Raw genomic sequence first — 15,185 nt, 5'->3', positions numbered from 1 at the left:
TATGTATTGCTTTTCAGACTATATAGTAATCTCTTTTTCCTGAGACTTATAAAGTCTTATCTCTATTCCATTGCAGTGTCAGATACTATTACTATAACCACAATACAATCAATACTATGATAAAATTATGCCATGTTTGTTACTAAAAATGTTTCTTAAGCCTGTTACAATGGTAACATATACAAGACATGGCTTTGTTGGTAAAAAATTGGAACAAGCTATTTTAAATGTTTTGTTTACAACTTTTTAGTTGTTTTTTTTAACGGGTTACATCTAATTGATAACTTTCCCTAAGGCTATTTTAATATAACAAGGTGAACCATAAAGGAAGTGATTCAGATATTACCTATATTAAAGTACAGAATCTTAACAATAATTGCCAAATTTCTCTCTGAAAGAGTTTAATTCTGAAACTTTCATCTCCAAAAATAAAAAGCTCACTGTAGGCTAACCTGGAAGGCAATCTTAAATCTAAACTGTAAAACTTACATTTTTACTTTTAATATAAAGTGAAGTCTTCAATATCTGCAGATAAATTTACTCCTTTTGCAGACAAAAGGAGCCGTATGAAACAGGTGCTTAAGAATTTATTTTTAAAGAGATACAAATTCTAAAAAATTCTGTAATATGCTTTGATTTGATAAGACAGATATATCCTAAATGAAGTTCTCAAACTGCTTACTTTTTAACATAGTTAAGATTAAGATTCAAAAGGGTAATACTGACATAGGCTATCAGACTTGTTGAAAACACATCTCAATCTTTCATTAGATATGAGGAGCATGGTGAGGATGCAACCTCTTCAGAATTATGATTAAAAGTTCATTATATTTTATTGAAAGCTTCTCTAATCATCTGTAATAAATGCTTCTTTCATCTTGAGGATATTTATGCCTGGATAATTCAAATCTGTGAGACAGTACAACACACAAACATAATCACAGTAGCTATGTGTGTAAATATTTAAATAAAAAAGAAAGATCACTGAAATCTACTGCAACTACATTTTTACTTAGTATTTTTTAAAAAATGTTTTAAGACAAAATTATTTGTGTGATAGATAGTTATGTCAATTATGTCTCAGGGAAACTAGAAAAAGGAAAAAAAAGGTTTATGAGAGAAAACTGAAAGTTAACTAATTTGGTCTAGATTGTATCTCCTTAAGTTTACCTAAAAACCTGAAATCAGTATAATAAAATCTGGTATGTTATATAACATACATACCCTAGTGCTTTACACTGGAAAAGTGTGTTTTAAAGCCAAGTGTCAGCTTACAGTATACTGATTTAAAGACACCTGAATGAAGTGGTTTACAAGAAGAATGGTGTCAGAGCTATGGCACCAATAATAAGGCACTAAGACTTCAGGGAAGTACAGCATAGACACTGGTCCTTCAATTTGGAAGCTAGGCAACCAAGAAAGTTCCTTTACAAACTCTCAAACAGTAGTCAGGCTCAAAAATCAGTTTGACATGGTTATCTGAGGACAGCACAGCCTGGACAGTTGCTTGCTCCAAACCCCTACATAGAGTACTTTGGTTAAGGGTGGACGAGTCCATCAATAAATCAAAATGTTAGTGAGAAACTGCATGGGACAGCTGCAAAAACAATGTTAAAGAAATATATTTAAGCTGCTCATGCCATGCAGTCAACCAGTATATAATGAGTTTTCAAACAGGTCTGGATTTGAGCCTGGGTGCATTTTCTATTAAATAGCACATGATCTGGTCCACTGTGAAATGTCACAGGTGGCTGAAGTGAAAAAAACACTCAATTCTCAAGTTGTTAAATGCATCCCACCCTCCACTAACCAAACTACCTTTCACATTGCCACTTTCACATGCTCACACAAGTACTCCACGTAAACACCTCATGTTGTAATGAAGGGTATGAAGCCCCTGAAACCGTCAGGGGGGAAGATCATAAACCATGACGCTGGGGCCCGGGGCCTCACCTTTCTCGGGATGCTCTGCCTCAGGCTGATTGCTGCTGCTCGAGCTCACGCTGGCATCAAAGCCCGTGGGCGAGCTGTTCCCTTCTGACTGCAGGTCCTGCAGCTCCCCCGCGACACTGTCCACTTCGACTGTGCTGTCGGTCTCACTCTTGATGCTGCGGACTTCCTCATGGTTTGGGGCCAGAGGCTCTGACACTGTTACAGAAGGTGGCTGCCGACTGGCTTCCGTCACGGTGACTGAGGAAGGGGACTCAGGTGTTGTGGGAGGGGTATTGAGCACTGAATTGCTGCCGCTGCTCGGAAATTCCGATTTTTTGTCACTGACTTCAGCTGGCTTCTCCTCAGTGGGTTTGCCCTCTGCACCGGCCGAGGGCGGGGCAGCCAGATCGGTGTTGGGGGAGCAGCTCTCCTCCTCGGCCACAGTCTGCAGGGACCCCTCAGCCGGCCCCTCTTCTGGGGCAGGATGGGGTGGGGAGGCTGCGGCCTCAGTGTCAGAGTCTGAGAAAAGCTCCTTCAGCGTTTTTTTAGGCCACTGACCCTGAATACTTGACCAGACATCTTTTCGATCTTTTGCTCTGCTGTTCTGAAGTCTTTCATCAGAGTTATTTAAAAGTTTTATCCTTTTCTCGGCCACTTCTGAAAATCCTGAATAGAAACCAGTTGTCCGTAGAGACTTTCTCTTCTCCTCCAAACCATTGTATTTCTTAGTCGGTGTCACCTTGGCTTTGGACTTTCCTTCTTCGTCCTCATCTGAGGAGCTATTGCTACTGTTTTCTATGCAAAGGGCTTCTTTGTTCTTGGCCTTATCCTCCTTCTTACTGGGGGAGCCGCTTTTTAAACACTCCTCGGTATTGCAGTACCTTCTCTTACCACGTTTCACCGGTGGCTTTGAAGATTTATCAGCGGTGTCCTTTTTAACATCCTTTCTCTTTTTTGTGACTTCATCTTCTTCTTCATAGTCAGTATCTTCAGATAAGGCTTCCATATCTTTTCTTAAGCTTTCTGGAGATTTTGACAAGGGTTTGGCTATTACCAAATCTGCGTGGCCTTTGTTTTCTTCAAGCAAAGATGAACTGTTCTGTTCCTCTTTGGATGGAAGATCACTTCTGTTGTGAGTCAAATGATCCATCTTAGATTCTTCTTTGCCATGGTTCTCTAGGTCCTGAACACTTGTTTCATCCTCTTGCTCACTGTCTTCAGCAGAACTTTCAGAAGCTAGAAAAGAAAGAAAAAACAATGAGTATGATAAGAATAGCAGCGATGTCTTCTCTGGCCCCACTAATGTAAACAAGTATTAGCTCATATGCTTATAACCACTCCAGGTTGCTAGGTTTTATCCTCATTTTACAACTGAGGAAACTGAGCTTCAGAGAGAAGACACTCACCCAATGATGGAAATGTCATCTATCATGACTAGAGTGGGAGTGACACTACTGTATGCTTTTGCCGAAACTCATCATATTGTAAACATAAAACTGGTGACTTTCATTGTTTGTAAATTTTACCTCAATAAAGTAGATTATAAAAAAGAAAGAATCTTATCCAAATTTATGAGCAGAACATAGTGGAGTCAGGATGTAGTTCCAGGACGTTCAAACTCTAAAGTGTATATTCTTATAAAAGTGTAGTCTTCACTTTCAATGTAGCAATGACAACTCAAAAGTTTTGTAAGCAATGTATTTCTACCACAGATGCTTTAAAGAACAACACAATTAACTTTATACAAACATCAGTTCAGTTCAGTTCAGTCGCTCAGTCATGTCTGACTTTTTTGCAACCCCATGGACTGCAGCATGCCAAGGCCTCCCTGTCCATCACAAACTCCCAGAGTTTACTCAAACTCATGTCCATTGAGTCAATGCTGCCATTCAACCATCTCATCCCTTCTCTCGCCTTCAATCTTTTCCAGCATCAGGGTCTTCTCAAGTAAGTCAGTTCTTCGCATCAGGTGGCCAAAGTATTGGAATTTCAGCTTCAGCATCAGTCCTTCCAATGAATATTCAGGACTGATTTCCTTCAGGATGCAAAGGTTGGATCTCCTTGTACTTCAAGGGACTCTCAAGAGTCTTCCCCAACACCGCAGTTCAAAAGCATCAATTCTTCAGTGCTCAGCTTTCTTTATAGTCCAACTCTCACATCCATACATGACTACTGGAAAAATCACAGCTTTGACTATATGGACCTTCGTCAGCAAAGGGATGTCTCTGGTTTTTAATATGCTGTCTAGGTTTGTCATAGCTTTTCTATCAAGTAGCAAGGGTCTTTTAACTTCATGTCACTGTCTGCAGGGATTTTGGAGCCCAAGAAAATAAAATCGATTGGTTTCCACTTTTTCCCCATCTATTCATCATGAAGTGATGGGATCAGATCCCATGATCTTCATTTTTTGAATGTTGAGTTTTAAGCCAGCTTTTTCACTCTCCTCTTTCATGCTTAACAAGAAGCCTTTTAATTTCTCTTCACTTTCTACCATTAAGAATGGTATTATCTGTATATTTGAGGTTGTTTATATTTCTCCCAGCAATCTTGATTCCAGCTTGTGATTCCCCCAGCTTAGCATTTCGCATGATGTACTCTGTTTAAAGGGCTTCCCAGGCGGCACGAGTGGTAAGGAACCCGCCTGCCAATGCAGGAAATGAGAGAGACATGGGTCCGATCCCTGGGTTGGGAAGATCCCCTGGAGGAGGGCATGGCAACCCCAAATAGTATTCTTGCCTGGAGAATGCCATGGACAGAGGAGCCTGCCAGACTACAGTTCATAGGGTCTCAAAGAGTTGGACACGACTGAAATGACTTAGCATACACTCTGCACAGAAGTTAAATAAGCAGGGTTACAATCTGCAGCCTTGTCATACTTCTTTCCCAATTTTGAACCAGTCTGTTGTATCATGTCCGGTTCTAATTGTTGCTTCCTGACCTGCATACAGGTTTCTCAAGAAGCAGGTCAGGTGGTCTGGTATTCTCATCTCTCTAAGAATTTTGCACAGTTTGTTGTGATCCATACAGTCAAAGGCTTTAGCATAGTCAAGGAAGCAGAAGTAGATGTTTTTCTGGAATTCCCTCGCTTTCCTTATGAGCCAATAAATGTTGGTTATTTGATCTCTGGTTCCTCTGCCTTTTCTAAACCCAGCTTGTACATTTGGAAGTTCATGTACTATTAAAGCCTAGCTTGAAGGATTTTGAACATAATCTTTATTAGCATGTGAAACAAGTACAGTAGTTGGAACATTCCATGGCATTGCCCTTCTTTGAGACTGGGATAAATAATGACCTTCTCTAATCCTGTGGCCACTGGTGAGTTTTCCAAATTTGCTGACATACTGAATGTAGCACTTTAACAGCATCATCTCTTAGGATTTGATAGTTCAGCTGGAATTCCATCTCCTCCACTAGCTTTTTCCATAATAATGCTTCCTAAGGCCCACCTGACTTCACACTCCAGGATGTATGGCTCTAGGTGAGTGATTACACTATCATGGCTATCCAGGCCATTAAGACTTTTTTTGTACAGTTCTGGATATTCTTGCCACCTTTCTCAATCTCTTCTTCTTCTATTAGGTCCTTACCATTTTTCTCCTTTATCATGCCCATTCTTGCATGAAATGTTCCCTTGCTATTTCCAGTTTTCTTGAAGAGATCTCTAGTCATTCTCATTCAATTGTATTCCCCTATTTCTTTGCACGGATTACTGGGGCAGGCTTTCTTATCTCTCCTTGCTATTCTTTGAAACTCTGCATTCAGTTGAGTGTATCTTTCCTGTTCTCCCTTGTCTTTCACTTGTCTTCTTTTCTCAGCTATTTGTAAAGCCTCCTCAGATAACCACTTTGCTTCTTGCATTTCTTTTCTTGGGGATGGTTCTGGTCACTGCCTCCGGTACAATTGTTACAAATTTCCGTCCATAGTTCATCAGGCATTCTGTCTACAAGATCTAATCCCTTAAATCTATTCATCACTTCCACTGTATAATCACAAGGGATTTGATTTAGGGCATACCTGAATGGCCTAGCGGTTTTCCCTACTTTCTTCAATTTAAGCCTCAATTTTGCAGTAAGAAACTCATGACCAATTTAAGCTTCAGTTTTGCTATAAGAAGCTCATGATCTGAGGCACAGTCAGCTCTGGGTGTCATTTTTGCTGACTATATAGAGCTTCTCCATTTTTGGCTGCAAAGAATATAATCAATTTGATTTCGGTATTGACCATCTGGGGATGTCCATGTACAGAGTCGTCTCTTGTGTTGTTGGAAAAGGGTGTTTGCTATGACCAGAGTGTTTTCTTGACAAAACTCTGTTAGCCTTTGCCATGTGTCATTTTTTACTCCAAGGCCAAACTTGTCTGTTATTCTGGGTATCTCCTGACTTCCTACTACTTTTTCATTCCAATCCCCTATGATGAAAGTGACATTTTTTGGGGGGGCAGGGGGTGTTAGTTCTAGAAGGTCTTGTAGGTCTTCATAAATCAGTCAACTTCAGCCACTTCAGCATTCATGATTGGGGCATACACTTGATTACTGTGATGCTGAATGGTTTGCCTTGGAAACAAATTGAGATCATTCTGTCATTTTTGAGACTGCACCCAAGTACTGCATTTCAGACTCTTCTGTTGAGTATTAGGGCTACTCCATTTCTTCTAAGGGAATCTTGCCCACAGTAGTAGATATATACAGGTCATCTAAATTAAATTTGCCCATTCCTGTCCATTTTAGTTCACTGATTCCTAAGATGTCAATGTTCACTCTTGCCACCTCCTTCTTCACCACGTCCAATTTACCTTGATTCATGGACCTAACGTTCTGGGTTCCTATTCCACACTGCTCTGTACAGCACTGGACTTGACTTTCACACTAGACACATCCACAACTGAGTGTCATTTCCACCTTGGCATAGCTTCTTCATTCTTTCTGGAGCTAATAACAACTGCTGTCTGCTCTTCCCTAGTAGCATACTGGACACTTTCTGATCTGAGTGGCTCATCTTCAGGTGTCATATCTTTTTGCCTCTTCCTACTGTTCATGGGAAGAGTACTGGAGCGGTTTGCCATTCTCTCCTTCAGTGGACCACATTTTTTCAGAACTCTCCACTATGACCGGTCCATCTTGGATGGCCCTACATAGTGTGGCTCATAGCTTCACTGAGTTACACAGGCCCCTTTACGACAGTAAGGCTGTGATCAATGAAGGAGCAAGAAATACATGTAAACAGTGAAAACTAATTTACTCTCATAACAAAACACCAATAGCTCCTCTTTTCTTCCTTCCCCAGCTTCCAAAATCTTATAAGTATTTCCATTCATAGTTACTATCATCGTCTCTTAATAATATACTATTTGTTGACATATATAAGCAATGAGAATTCTCTTGTTAATACCTCCATCACCTTCTGCCACACTTTGTATACAAGTGGTGTTGGAAAAGCTGGACTGCTAAATGTAAATCAATGAAGTCAGAACACACCCGCACACCATATACAAAAATACACTCAAAACAGTTTAGAGTTAAGTTTAAGACATGACACCCTAAAACTCCTAGAAGAGATCACAGATAAAACATTCTCTGACATAAATTGTACCAATGTTTTCTTAGGTTCATCTCCCAAAGCAGCAGAAATAAAAGCAAATATAAACAAATGTGACCTAATCAAATTAGTTAAGATTTTGCTACAAAGGAAATCACAAAGGAAACTACAAAGGAAATCAAAACCTATGGACTGAGAGAAAATATTTGCAAACGAGGCAACTGACAAGGCTTAATTTCCAAAATATACAAATTGCTCATACAACTCAACAACAAAAAAGGAACAAACGACCCACCTGAAACATGGGCAGAAGACCTAGGCCTACCTATCTCTAAAGCAGAGAGACAGATGGCCAACAGGCCCATGGAAAGATGCTTAACATCACCTAGTACCAGAGAAATGCAAATCAAAACTATAATGAGGCACCAGCCAGAATGGCCATCATTAAAAAGTTTACTAATAACAAATCCTGGAGAAGGTGTGGAGAAAAGGGAACCCTTGTATGCTGCTGGTGGGAAAGTAAACTGATGTAGCCACTATGAAAAAGAGTATGTAGGCGCCTTAAAGAAGCTAAAAACAGAGTTTTTAGTCTTTCCTGCTGTATGATCCAACAATCCCACTCCTGGGACATCTGGGGAAAATTATAATTTGAAAAGATACACGTATCCCAATGTGCACAGCAGCAGTATTTACAATAGCCAAGACATAAAAGCAACCCTAAATGGCTACTGACAGATAAATGGATAAATAAGGTGTGGTACATATATACAATGAGATACTCCTCAGCCATACAAAAAGGAGGAAACAATGCCATTTGAAGCAACATGGATGGATCTAGAGACTATCACACTAAATGAAGTTAAATCAGAGAAAGACAAATAACATATGCCATCACTTACATGTGGAACCTAAACTATGACACAAGTAAATTATTTTGAAAAAGAAATAGACTTGAAGACACAGAAAACAAACATGACCAACAAAGGGGAAAAGGAGTGGAGTGGGTGAGTTAGGGGTTTGGGATTAGCAGATACAAACTACTATACGTAAAATAAACAACGAGGTCCTGTATAGCACAGGGAATTATATTCAAAATCTTGTAATAAACCATAAAGGAAAAGAATATGAAAAAAGACTACATATATAACTGAACCACTTTGCTATATACCAGAAACTAACACAACATTGTTAATCAACTCTACTACAATAAAAAAGAATGAAATCAGAAACAAGATATTGCACCCACCCATTTTATAAGAACAGAATTATATGAAGCATGTAGAAAAGAGTTCTTAAAAAGAAAAAACATTACAGCTGTCAATAAGCATTACAGTACTAAACAATAAAAGGATTAAAGGATAAAATCAAGAAAATTTCTAAGAAACTAGAAGACGACGACAAAACAATCAATAATGTATCTCTGAGAAAAGTTGACTATATTAGAGTATACTGCAGAAGGTTCAATATTAACATAATGGCAGGGTTCAAAAGAGAGAAAGGGAGGAGAGAGGAGTAGGGGATAGAATACGGAAGTGTACCGGAGAAAAATCAACAAAAGATCTCAAGAAAACTAGACTTTATTTTGGGGGGGCTCCAAAATCACTGCAGATGGTGACTGCAGCCATGAAATTAAAAGACGCTTCCTCCTTGGAAGAAAAGTTATGACCAACCTAGATAGCATATTCAAAAGCAGAGACATTACTTTGCTAACAAAGGTCCATCTAGTCAAGGCTATGGTTTTTCCTGTGGTCATGTATGGATGTGAGAGTTGGACTGTGAAGAAGGCTGAGCGCCGAAGAATTGATGCTTTCGAACTGTGGTGCTGGAGAAGACTCTTGAGAGTCCCTTGGACTGCAAGGAGATCCAACCAGTCCATTTTAAAGGAGATCAGCCCTGGGTGTTCGTTGGAAGGAATGATGCTGCTAAAGCTGAAACTCTAATACTTTGGCCACCTCATGCGAAGAGTTGACTCATTGGAAAAGACTCTGATGCTGGGAAGGATTGGGGGCAGGAGAAGGGGATGACAGAGGATGAGACGGCTGGATGACATCCCCGACTCGATGGATGTTGAGTTTGACTGAACTCCGGGAGCTGGTGATGGACAAGGAGGCCTGGCGTGCTGCAATTCATGGGGTCGCTAAGAGTTGGACATGACTGAGCGACTAAATGGAACTGAACTGATCCAGAACAGAAAGATACAAGTTTGTAGAATGAAGCAGCTTAGCAAGTACACATTACAATAGATGAAAATACATCCACAAAAGGGATAATCTCTGTGCAATTTGAAAACATTCAAAACAAAGATTCCAGATTTCAGAGAAAGGGAAGGCAAAAAGCAAGCCATAAAACAAGTCATCCACAAAGAATCAGAGACAAGAGCTCTGGATTTCACAGAAAACACTGAAGGAAAAATACAGCTGAACAATGCCAATAAAATAATTAAGGAAAAACTTCCAACCCTGCCGGACCATAAATAATGTTTTCAAATATGGATAGTCTTATCTTCCCTCTTACTCACTTGTTCTTAACATCTACTGGAGAATGGAAGAATGTGTTCCATCACAGTGGGTATACCAAAGATGTTTTAAAAAATCAGATACCAGAAAGAAAAAAATTTTAGGGACTACTTTGAAGAGAGAGCTTTAAAAAGTTCCCAGGAAGAGAACTATGCATCAGACACAGAAGGAAACCAGTCCAGACCCGTGTGGTGTTATTTCCAAAGGAACTCATATGACTTGTATCATCATCAGAATGCCTCTTGCCATCAGTTAGAGTCTTCCTATATTAGCTTGTTTCAACCATTTGGTGATAAGATTCCAGCTCTCGGCTCAATCTCTTTTGCGCCATTACCTGGATCAGGCAATGACATCATCCTTCCCAGCAGAAACATTTTGTTTTGACCTACACCTGAAAATTAGGAGTATATTTGGGCAGCGTAAAATCAGAACATACAGAGCACCTTATCAATAGCACAGAGCATAATTCTTTCGGTCATCCACTAAGATTATGTCAGATATTCCTGAGAGCCCTGATGTTTCCTCAGTTCAGTTCAGTCGCTCAGTCGTGTCCGACTCTTTGCGACCCCATGAATCGCAGCACGCCAGGCCTCCCTGTCCATCACCAACTCCCGGAGTTCACTCAGACTCACGTCCATCGAGTCAGGGATGCCATCCAGCCATCTCATCCTCTGTCCTCCCCTTCTCCTCATGCCCCCAATCCCTCCCAGCATCAGAGTCTTTTCCAGTGAGTCAACTCTTCACAAGAGGTGGTCAAAGTTCTGGAGTTTCAGCTTTAGCATCATTCCTTCCAAAGAAATCCCAGGGCTGATCTCCTTCAGAATGGACTGGTTGGATCTCCTTGCAGTCCAAGGGACTCTCAAGTCTTCTCCAACACCACAGTTCAGAAGCATCAATTCTTCGGCACTCAGCCTTCTTCACAGTCCAACTCTCACATCCATACATAACCACAGGAAAAACCATAGCCTTGACTAGACGGACCTTAGTCGGCAAAGTAATGTCTCTGCTTTTGAATATACTATCTAGGTTGGTCATAACTTTCCTTCCAAGGAGTAAGTGTCTTTTAATTTCATGGCTGCAGTCACCATCTGCAGTGATTTTGGAGCCCCCCCAAATAAAGTCTGACACTGTTTCCACTGTTTCCCCATCTATTTCCCATGATGAGATGGGACCGGATGCCATGATCTTCGTTTTCTGAATGTTGAGCTTTAGGCCAGCTTTTCACTCTCCACTTTCACTTTCATCAAGAGGCTTTTGAGTTCCTCTTCACTTTCTGCCATAAGGGTGGTGTCATCTGCATATCTGAGGTTATTGATATTTTTCCCGGCAATCTTGATTCCAGCTTGCGTTTCTCATGATGTACTCTGCATATAAGTTAAATAAGCAGGGTGACAATAGACAGCCCTGACGTACTCCTTTTCCTATTTGGAACCAGTCTGTTGTTCCATGTCCAGTTCTAACTGCTGCTTCCTGACCTGCATACAGATTCCTCAAGAGGCAGGTCAGATGGTCTGGTATTCCCATCTCTTTCAGAATTTTCCACAGTTTATTGTGATCCACACAGTCAAAGGCTTTGGCATAGTCAATAAAACAGAAATAGATGTTTTTCTGGAACTCTCTTGCTTTTTCAATGATCCAGCGGATGTTGACAATTAGATCTCTGGGTCCTCTGCCTTTTCTAAAACCAGCTTGTTTCCTAGAAGGCCCTAATAACATTGCCCCACTGAATTTCCTGAGAGAGGTCTTTGTAGACTCACAGAGAACCTGAATATCACCTGGAAACTCTATTCAGATGAACCTTCATTAAAGTGGAAATACTGTCTTTTTTTACATAGTTAGGTTTATGCTTGCCACAGTTTTTAAAAAAAGTAAATAATATCCTCTTTAGGAGTATATACAGGTTTAATACAGTTGTAAAAAAACATAAAATCAATGGCTGATTTCAAGTAATAACAGAGTCAAAGTTATGCTTCAGTTAAAAAAGAGAACTTGATAATGTCAATGAATTACCTTTATAGCATTTGATTTATAAAAATTAAAGACATTTAAAACAAATACTTGCATGCAACAGGATGCTCGTTATGTTTACCTTGAAGTCCATTAAGGATAGAAGTGATTTCTATGGATTTAATATGAGCTGTATCAGAGTTCTTGGCATCAGTAAGATCCAATTTGGATACCATTTCAGGAGATGGATTTGTCTGAAATGGCGGTTTTGACAAGCGCCGGAGTTTACAGTTTTTAGGAGAGTATTTTTCATCTTTGTCTTTTTCTTTGTCTAATTTATTCTAAGTTAAGGAAAAAAAGGTATCCTATGTTAGTCATAATTTATCATGAAGCATTCATTAGTAACAATGCTAAAACTCATTTTTAACTCAAAGCTATAGACTACATTACTAAAAATCATAAAAAGAATATAAAGTCCCACAAAACAGTCAGAGATGTTTTTTCAAACTTATCTAACAAATATTATAGGATAAGAAATAAAGTCTCTAATATTTATATTTTATTAATGGAAATAAATTAGCAATCATATAGGCAATTAAGAAAAGCAAACCTCCATACTGCTAATAACTGGTGTTACAAACTCTATAAAAATGAAATCACAATAGGCTTAAATATTCACTCTTTAAAAAAGAAACACAATTTCAATCTGGTAGTTTTAAAACCTGGAAGATTCTCAATATAAAATGAGGGTTGGGATTGATAAAATTTTAGTTATCTTCAGTTGACGACTGGAAAGAAACAAATGACTTGCTATAAAGTCAAGTCAGTGGGACATCCTTCCTGCATTGATAAATTAATGTTTCATGAAAAAATGAGAAAATTACCCAAATTCTCTTTTTATGAATAGACAGGAAGGGGCTAATATATTTCCTGGAAACTTCTATAGATTGCTGAGTGACTATTTTCACAGTTCTCTCATAGATGGTACAGAGCTAGTATCATTCTAGATACACAGAAGTTAATTCTGTTTAGGATAGTGGTTCTCTAAGTATGGACCATGGGCCCAGAGACCTTAGCACCTCCTGGCAATTTAAGTGAAAACTCCTCGAACCAGACTCAAAGCCAGTGAATCAGAATCACTGGGGATGGGAACAAGCAATCCGAGTTTCACCAAGTTCTCCAGGTGACTGTGACGCATGCTTAAGTGTGAGATTCACTTACTCAGAGCACCTGAGCTGAAGATTCTGGATGCACTGAGAAGGCTTATGTGTACCAAAGCTTATCAATGATTAGTGCTGCTCTAATTTTCCTATTCTTGCCAGCCTTTTCATCACTTTATACCAGAGATCATAATATATCATACAGTCTGAAGGCAGAAATAGTCTACTCCATGCAAAGTTCAAATATGGCTTTTAATGGGTGTCTTCTCAGAGTCAGATGAGATCAAGGGATGGGTATACTATTATTAAATAATTCCTAGGAAGCTTTTCCAAAATTCACATGCCTCTTCCCTTATGACCAACAATTTTAAATGCCTGGGAGGGGCCTAGAACTAAACTGAGACATAAATAAATATTTAGAAAAAATTCCCCAAGTAATATTCTAATATTGCTTCTCCTACCCCTACCCTATCCTCTACCTGAGAAATACAACTCCTAAAATTTGCTCTATGCAAGGAAACAGGCTGTTTACTGCCACACACACAAAATTCTTCTAGTAGCTTAGAAGCAATAGCATGACTTTCACACTTTTCAATAAAGACCAAGTGTCCTGAGTTGTAGCTACTGAGTTGCCAAACCAAAACTTTAAAAATATGAACCCAGTTTCATCATGAGAAAAGAGTAATAATCTTAAGGGAAAAATTTTGTATGTAGGGCCACAAAGGTATCATTTAGCCAGAAAGTAAATAGCGCCTCACTTTTAAAATGAAAATTGAATTTCAGGAGGACTATTAAACACTTCAATTATATATACCATTCAAAGTAGTAAAAAGCCATTAAGAGAGAAAAGATATTCTAAAACCTAGTTAATGGTCTGCTTTCTAATAAAACATTAAAAAGATTTAATCTTAGAATGAACAAGACTAATCCCATCATATATAAAACTAACATTAATTTCCATACAAGTGCATTATTAATAGATTCCCCATGGTATCTATGCAGTGTGTGCTTCTTGGGGTCTTGTGAACACATTCTAAAGCACTATCTATAGTGACAGAAAGATGATGAAGAACAAAAGAGCTGCAGCTAGGCTCTCCTGTGCCTTCAGGCACCTTCTTTTCTTCCTCTGAACGGTTTACAGCTATTACAGTAACCCCAGAGTTCCCAGCTACACACTACTTCTTGGCTCCCAGTTGGAGACCAGAGGTGCATGAAACAGTTGAAATGGGTAAGTGAAATCTTGGGTGAGTGGACTTATACAATGTCGGAACTAAAAAAGCCTCAAAGATCACTTAGTACTGTTTTCAAAATGCCTTTCCATAAGCTGACAATATTAACTGTACCCAAATCTAGTATTTGATAAACTGGCTATTTCAAGAGAGTATTTCCAACTCTACTAACACACACACAGAGTCACACACACACACAGAGTCTCTCTCTCAACTCACTCTGGAGGAAAGGTTCCTTAATTAAGAGCTACTAACACACACACACAGACACACACACACGCAGTCTCTCTCTCAACTCACTCTGGAGGAAAGGTTCCTTAATTAAGAGCTATAATATACAGCAAAATATATTTTGCTTTCATTACCTTTATTTTCTTGCGATGTTTTATCTTAGGCACATTTTTATCAGCAGGTCTTACTATTTTATCTGCTTTAATCCATTCGTCATACCTAAAATCAAAGGAAATTAACATTAATATACAAAACACATACTACAGAAGGAACTATGCCATATTAAAGAGAACCTCATAAATAGAATCATAATATTGTAAAACCTTGGGGGCCACTAAGTTCAACTTTCTGGTTTAAGGAACAAAGTTACCGAGGCTCAGAGAGAGATGTAGTGGCCTGTCCCAGGACACACTTTCAGCTGCTGGCTGAGCCAAGGCTCAGCTAGGTCTCTGGATTCCTGGACCAGCACTACTTCCTCTGTTACACCAAAGAGAAACCAAAGCTATACAATAACCATTAAGAGCACTCACAGTATTTCCTATATGTTTTTTGGTTTACTTTGTTCTTTTCTTAAGCAGCAAGTAGTTCATTTTTCCCTAAACATATCAGGAAGCTAAGGGGAAGCATGACTGCCAA

General features: G+C 39.2%; 1 protein-coding gene across 7 annotated transcripts in view; it reads right to left on the bottom strand.

Moving 5' to 3' along the window:
* ARID4B (AT-rich interaction domain 4B) overlaps positions 1-15,185 on the bottom strand; it is a 139,422-nt gene that overhangs the window by 9,228 nt on the left and 115,009 nt on the right. For all 7 annotated transcript variants that reach the window (XM_018042288.1, XM_018042291.1, XM_018042292.1 and 4 more), the window contains 3 exons: positions 14,684-14,768; positions 12,072-12,270; positions 1,954-3,168 (listed from right to left, as the gene is read on the bottom strand). In XM_018042288.1, coding sequence (XP_017897777.1) covers positions 1,954-3,168; positions 12,072-12,270; positions 14,684-14,768 — 1,499 coding nt within the window. The remainder of the gene's footprint in view (positions 1-1,953; positions 3,169-12,071; positions 12,271-14,683; positions 14,769-15,185) is intronic.

The sequence above is a fragment of the Capra hircus genome, chromosome 28, assembly GCF_001704415.2.
Source record: "Capra hircus breed San Clemente chromosome 28, ASM170441v1, whole genome shotgun sequence".
NCBI classification, from domain to species: domain Eukaryota; kingdom Metazoa; phylum Chordata; class Mammalia; order Artiodactyla; family Bovidae; genus Capra; species Capra hircus.
The sequence above is the reverse complement of the archived record's forward strand: the minus strand, read 5'-3'. Positions and strand labels throughout refer to the sequence as shown.